At 38.2% G+C, this 7,286-nt stretch overlaps 1 protein-coding gene and 2 pseudogenes across 2 annotated transcripts; 2 read left to right on the top strand and 1 right to left on the bottom strand.

Annotated features, from left to right (window-relative positions):
* Positions 1-781: 781 nt before the first annotated feature.
* LOC147943562 (putative F-box/kelch-repeat protein At2g44030 pseudogene) lies at positions 782-1,585 on the top strand (annotated as a pseudogene).
* Positions 1,586-2,596: 1,011 nt separating this feature from the next.
* Positions 2,597-3,113, top strand: LOC109133081 (oxysterol-binding protein-related protein 1B pseudogene; annotated as a pseudogene). Its single transcript, XR_015556687.1, has one exon. The product of XR_015556687.1 is annotated as an oxysterol-binding protein-related protein 1B pseudogene (transcript).
* Positions 3,063-5,353, bottom strand: LOC104786527 (protein CONSERVED ONLY IN THE GREEN LINEAGE 160, chloroplastic). The gene is made up of 9 exons (XM_010511951.2): positions 4,820-5,353; positions 4,693-4,742; positions 4,484-4,580; positions 4,295-4,390; positions 3,990-4,070; positions 3,776-3,867; positions 3,583-3,675; positions 3,414-3,482; positions 3,063-3,314 (listed from the first exon to the last, which is right to left on the bottom strand). Exons 1-9 carry the CDS (start codon positions 5,129-5,131, stop codon positions 3,146-3,148), a joined length of 1,059 nt encoding a protein of 352 aa, XP_010510253.1. The 5' UTR covers positions 5,132-5,353; the 3' UTR covers positions 3,063-3,145.
* Positions 5,354-7,286: the final 1,933 nt, after the last annotated feature.

Raw genomic sequence — 7,286 nt, 5'->3', positions numbered from 1 at the left:
TATTGTTCCGCTATATTTATGGCGGTACAAAAATGAAAGTTAGTTTTAAGGTCTAAAGTGTTAGTTAAATCATTTTAAAGGTTTAAAGTGTTAGTAAAATCATTTTAAAGGTTTATAGTGTTAGTGGAATTCTTTCAAGGTTTAAAGTACTATCCAGTGACACTTTGAAAGTTTAAAATGTGATTTTCCCTATAAACAAGTAAAGCAATGTGACAATTTTGATAAACTATATTATAGATATATATATTTTTGTTTTGTCAAAATTTAACTATAAGATCAAACTTTTCTTTACAAAATCATATATTTGTATGAAAAATTGTAAAAAGTTATACTGCACATATTTTTTGATATGAAAAATAAAAATGTTACTCATTGCGATTGAGTGCATAGAATTAAAATCTAATTTCATTATAATGTAATGTACAGTGATATTGTATTTTAAAATCGAATGTGTAAACTCTAAATCCGGTATATAAAAAAAAATACAATTTAAAATTTTACATAGTTATCTTATACCTTAGTAAATATATAATTTGATCAAGTTTTAGTTTATTTGATTTGTTTCTATATATACGTAATTAGAAAATATATTAAGTATTAAAAAATAAGACAAAAAGGTCTTAGACATTCATAAATAAAATTTTCCAAAAATTAGTTGTAGAATTTTTCCAGACTAAAGAAAAAGAAAGAAGACATTTATAAAGAAGACATTTCTTTAATTAATTTAGGTTAAAAGCTCAGACTAAGGCATGATAAACACGAGGAAATCATCGTTGAAGAGATGAGAGAACCATGGTTGAAGAAAGAAGAAAGAAAGACGAGGAAATCATCTCCGACGTCGTTTTCTTTGTTACCGTACGACATTGTGCTCAACTGTCTCGCTCGTGTGTCGAGAACCCATCATCCAATATTGTCTCTCGTCTCCAAAAGTTTTAGATCACTCGTGGCTACGGCTGACCTCTATGCCGCACGATCACGCATCGGAAACACCGAGGAGTGCCTTTGTGTCTGTTTAAAAATGAAAGACAACCCTAGCCCTAGATGGTACATACTTTCATCAGAACACAAGTTGATACCAGCCCCTCCGTTTCCTTACGGCCAATATCCCAGTTTCTCAGCTGTTGTCTCAATTGGTTGCCATATTTACATAATCGGCGGAAGTGTCTCACAGGGAAAGAGAAGCAGGAGAGTGTATCTTCTCGATTGTAACTCCCACCAATGGCGTCGACTCCCCAAAATGTGTGTAGGTCGAAAAGCAGCGTGCGCTGATGTCGTTGACGGTAAGATCTATGTACGCGGAGGCTGCAGCGAGAAGTACCAGTTCACCGAAGTATGGAAAGAAGTTTACGACCCAATGAATCAAACTTGGGAGCTAGGTTTCCGCCCGCTGAAACGAGTAGGTTTCATGTCGTCTGATTTAAGATTGGTTCGAGCTAATTTGGCTTGTGCCAGAAGTCTGTATAACCGTGCCCTTGAGCGTGGCTTTTACAGTAATTTTTGCGTGTTAGCGATAGGGAAAAACGAATGGTGCAAAACAAAGGTAGATAGAGGCCATGGGACACTACTTTTCTCTGAGTTAAATTAAACTCTTGGTCGTGGACTAGCGTTGCGGGACTCGAAGAAATGTCGTCTCATCATCTGATCTCGGTGGCAAACTCTAGCAGAAAAGGAAGGAGAGTAACAGTTTGGTGGAAGAAGACGGTGGACTTTGGCCTTAAAACCGAGATTTGGTGTGCAGAGATTTTGTGTGAGAGACGAACAGACGGAATGGTTTGGGGAGTCGTAGAATGGTCTCAGAATGTGTTTACTTTCCAGGGACATGAACCGGATCCCCGTTTCTTCTTTGGCCACAATGCTATTGTGACACGATGATAGCTGAAATTTATTTATTTTCTTTTCAGTTTTGATTTTGTTTTTAATATATTAATGGTGATAGACATTGCAAATCATATACTACATTTTCTCCTTCAATTTTTAAATAATATCATTTTTTCTTAAGCATAATAGAATGGCTGCCTACCTAATAAGCTAGATATTGATAAGACTAAAGAACAATATATAAAGTAGAATCCAAGCATTTTTTTCTTTTTCATTTTGTATTCATGAGTATTTACATATTTATAGCTTAAACTTAAATAAAGAAAATCTAACATATAACATAGAGAATATATGTTTGACAGTTTGACACCTAACATATATAAAAATCCAATCTATTAATAATACAAGTAGCAATCCATAAATCAAAGTTATGTTATGATTATATTTAAACAAGTCTAACTTTATACAATATAATCTAGTTTTAATAAGTTTGTACAGAGAAATTAAATAAATTTTTAAGCTATAAATATGTATACACTCTCATGAGAACAGATAAATGATCCATACAAAAAGTTCGATTTTATATTCTTTTCTCTAGTTGCCTAAGGTAAAATATATACTTGACATTATTCTGTTGTGGTATTGGCTTTATAGACAGATAAGTAATCATAAGTCATGCAAAATGAAGCAGTTTCTTGGATTCAACTTTATTATTCAAACAAAGACCAAATATGGTGGTCCATTTACAGTTTCTACATGCATACATGTTTCGTGGTTCTACCATTAACATTCACATGATTGTTCTCTATATAAGTCATCTTAACCTCTTTCTTGTTCATATACTAACGCAGAGTAATAATTAAACCGACAGAAAAAAAAAAACCAAGAAAATGGAAGCTAGAGTAATTTCTTGCACTACTTCTGGAGACGACAGGGTCGTGAAGATTGCTGTTCCGAATCATCAAGCGATTGCCAAATACAAAGCGGGAGAAAACGAAACGACCATTGTTGTTTCCGATGATGCATGCTCCGAGAATGGTGTCAAAGAGATTAAGAAGTGTTGCGAGAAGCTAGGTTACGTTTACGAAGGCAGACTCAACGAAGAATACACTCGAACCAACACCGGACCCGGTTTGGTCTGAAATTTTCATAATTTCAATTTAACTATCTATATGTTTTACTCTTTCTGCATTTGCTTTCTATGTACTATGTTCTTAATTATCTTGGTGATTTGCTTCTATGAATGAGTTTTTAAAGTTATTAGTTTTTATTACATTAAATACCTTTTTGCGTCTAGATTACATTTCTTACAACGCTGACTTTAACCTTACATATCACTGACCTCTGTGTCTGGAGAGATTGGTTCGGTTTTCTGAGTAGTAATGGAGATGGCTTCTTCTATAGCTTGAAAGAACGTAGCAATTTTGTAAGTAAAGAACCCAACCAACATTGGGATCAACTCCAAATGCATGAATCCATACTCGGGAACAAGTATTCTGCATATACATGAAGTAGCACGTAAATACGATTTGATGTAATCAAGTTGATCTTGATGGAAGACATACTACAAATGCACAAGAGAGAGAGACACTTACGCGTTCCATCTATTGAATATCATAACCAACACAACGGGGACTAGTAACCGTGGCTGGTTAGCTGCACCTCTATCAAATCAATTCAGTGAAAAGAACAGAGATAAGTGAGTGAGTGGCATTAATATAGATAACCAAAAGGAATTTGAATATAAACAAGTAGAAGTAGTACTTGACAACTCCTCTGGCTCCATCTGCCATGGCATCTACAGAGTTACCAAGCATCCTCATATACGCAAGTGAACCCATCAAACCAGCACCAAAACTGTAACAGAATTTTAAAACAAGAAACCAAATAAAATGCAATCAGCTGATTTTACAATTCTTGACAGAGGTTTTGATGTTCTTTGCAGGAGAAGACAAACCTAAGTGCTATCTCCGGAGTGTATGAGATGTAAGCTGAGACTAAACCTACACCACCAATACCCAATGTGAGAACCTGTATCTTCTTTTTAAGCTGCAGAAAACAATCCAAAAGTCAAGAGACTAGTAAGAACTGAACGCCTCAAAAGGTAATGCCTTTCATGAGATCACAAACCGTTAAATGATTAGCTAGCTTTAGCTAATAAAAGAAGGTACCTTGAAATACTGTTCCCTGTCTTTAGCAGCCTGTACTTCTGGGTCACCACGTGGCCGCCTCAACTCCCTAAACATCACATCCTGTCGCACAAAACAGAATTTGAAAGAAAGGAATCAAGAACCAAGGTCTATGTTTCTCAATATTCTGATCAATGTTCCTAATGAAAAATGATCGATCATTCAGTTGGTCTGAAACTAATCAAGTCAATGAACAAAAGTGATCAATCAAGGTCTATGTTTTTCAATTCTGATCAATGTTTCCAATGAGAAATGATCATTCAGTTGGTCTGCAAAGATAAACTTACACTGCCACCAGTTGCAGCCTTAGTTGCTCTATCCCATTTGTCTTGCTCGCGACGTGTTGGTGCCAGTTTCCATTTAGGAGACGCAATAGCCTTACTCTAATTGACATTGAAACAAAGAGTAGAGACAACAACAACTAAACAATGCGGCTTCGTCAAATTGGCAAAATGATAATAATCAAATAATCTCACCATCTGTTTTTTAGCTTCTGAATTGGAAGTCTCACGTCGATCTTTCAGAAAGGATTTAGAAGACGATGCAAGCTCTTTGCTTAAATCAACATCCATACTGTTTTTTTTTCACAGATAACGACAACAACAACAAAGCAACCATTTTTAATCAAATTCAAACTACAAGAAAATAAAGTTGAGATTTTTATGAGTTTTAAAGAAGAGAGAACCTGTCAAGATTCATAACTCTGCTAAAGCTCAGAAACCCAGAAGAATCTTCCTGTTTGCATATCACAAGACAAAATTAAGTCTTTGATTCAAATTTGTAAGCAAATCACAGAAGCATAAAGATGGAACCTTTGAAGGAGATGGGTCGAGAGAAGAATCATCATCGGGGTCATCGAACAGTTTCTTCATCTGATCCATAAAATCTCTGTTCCAGATCAAATCAGTGGAAGTAATGGGATCTTCTTTTTCTCCTCCCCAGTACTTGCGGAGCTTGGTGGTAGTCGGAGGACCACCGTACTCTCCGGGAGAAACGCCGGTGGACCATTTCTCAGGTTTCTTGTTGGGTAGAATGATTTTGGTTGGTAGACGAGGATTGGGTGATTGATCTTGAGGAACCGGTGGTGTTGTTGATGTCGCTGAGATGTAACTAAGAATCGCCATGGATGAGTTTCTTGTGGAGTGATACGAGTTTTTCCAAAATATCTTAGTTTGTGGTAATTTTGGGGTTATTCTGTTTTTTTTTCTTCGACTTGTGTTGTGTGATATATTTTTTAATTTCAAATATTGAAAAATGTAAAAAATACAAATAAAAACTGATTAGTCTTCGGCTATTTTGCCAATTTTTTTTTTTTTTTTTTTTTTTGTCAACAAAAGAATCAGCTCAAACGAACCAATTAGGGGGAAAATTGTTTACAAACAAAACATGATACGGGGAGGTACGCGCTTGGCGTGCCAAAGAATCCGCTCTAATATTAGCTTTTCTTGAAATAAAAGATAAAGAAAAAGATGTAAATTCTTCCCTATCAATCTTGATGTCGTCCAGATACGTCGAGAATGCTGGCCAGTCGGAAGGAGAAGACACCATCTTCACCAAATCTGAGCAGTCTGTATAGAAAGCCACGTCTCTGAAATCATGACCGATCATGCAGCGCATCGCCCAAAGGAAAGCTTCAGCTTCAGCATGTAAAGGAGATAGACTTTGTCGGAAGGTCCTAGCGCCCATCAACGGAGACACAGCTTGGAGCGAGGTACAACACCAGCCGGCACCTGCAAATTGGTCTTCTGCTTTCCATGAACCATCTATGAAACAGCGGTGACCCGAAAAAACTGTTGGAAGGGAAGTAGTATCCGCCCTTACAGATAGACCTACAGGGATAGGGTGATAGATATCTAAATCCTCCTCTGCCTGAGCCTGCTGCCACCCTGTAGCTTCACCTTCTGCAACCCTAACAATATCCTCCGGTTGCTCCACAATATTTTCAAAAACACGTGCATTCCGTGCTTTCCAAATATACCACATTAGCCAAGGAAAAGCCGCAACATGAGCCCCAAGATTCTGCTGCCCTAAGAAGTGATCCACATTCGCATACACCGAATCCGTTGGAAAGGAAATCGGGCCCACCGGCACATGGGCTAAAGCCCAAACCTGACGGGCAGGAGGACAAGTAAAGATGGCATGATTAACTGTTTCCTCATCAGCTCCACAGCGTACACACCCTATATCACAAGCAATACCACGTCGTCCCAAGTTTGCCGAAACTGAAATACAACCAGATAAAACCTGCCACATAAAGTGTTGAATTTTAGGAGGATAGTGAGCTCTCCAAACACCAGCAAGGAGAGGTGTAATCTCCGGACCAGAGCCACGAGCCAGAAAAGTCCGATTTACATCAAGCCGTGCAGTGTGATAACCCGATTTAACAGTGTACCGTCCTGTTTTCGTGAAATGCCAACCATAAGGGTCATCCCTCTGGTTTCCTCCTAATGGGATAGCCTGGATCAAAGCCACATCGGATGGATCAAAATGCTCCTGGAGCATGTCCATACACCAAGTATTTGTCCGACAATCAATTAATTGATTCATTTGAAGAGAAAGGTCCTTTACCAGGCCCTTACTTAAAGCTGGTCTCGGGAATTGAGCTGGCACCCAAGGATCAGACCATATGGAAATGGTGTCCCCGGAGCCAACCCGTTTAATGAGTCCTTTATTAACCAGAGAGCGAGCGGAACAGATACTCCTCCACCCGTAGGATGGGGAGTAAGACCTAATTGGATCCAACGGATGTGTATTCCTATAATACCGACTTTTGAAGACCCTGGCAAACAGTGAGTCCGGAGCATCAATAAGCCGCCATAGCTGCTTGGCCAAAAGGGCCGAATTAAAATCATCCACATTTCGAAAACCGAGTCCACCCAGCTGTTTGCTAACACATAATTTTTCCCAGGCAAGCCAATGCATGCCCCCTGTTTGACCATTAGTGCTCCACCAAAAATTTGCCACTGCACTAGTAAGTTTTGATGTTATTGTTTTTGGCAACCGAAAATAAGACATCACAAAAGTTGGCACCGCAGTAGCAACCGATTTAATCATTACTTCTTTCCCACCTTTTGAAAACAAATTTGCCGTCCAACCATTCGTTCGACCCTGAAGCCGTTCGCGAACAAAAGAAAAGACTTTGGTTTTTGCCCCACCCAAACTTTCTGGTAAACCTAGATAGGAACCCATTCCTCCCAAAGTTGTGATCCCAAGGACATCATGCAATTCCGATTTTAAAGTGTCATCAATTTTGTGGCCAAACTGGACCGATGACTTTGA

This window comes from Camelina sativa, chromosome 5 (genome assembly GCF_030686135.1).
Source record: "Camelina sativa cultivar CO46 ecotype springtype chromosome 5, ASM3068613v1".
In the NCBI taxonomy this organism is placed as follows: Eukaryota; Viridiplantae; Streptophyta; class Magnoliopsida; order Brassicales; family Brassicaceae; genus Camelina; species Camelina sativa.
The sequence above is the reverse complement of the archived record's forward strand: the minus strand, read 5'-3'. Positions and strand labels throughout refer to the sequence as shown.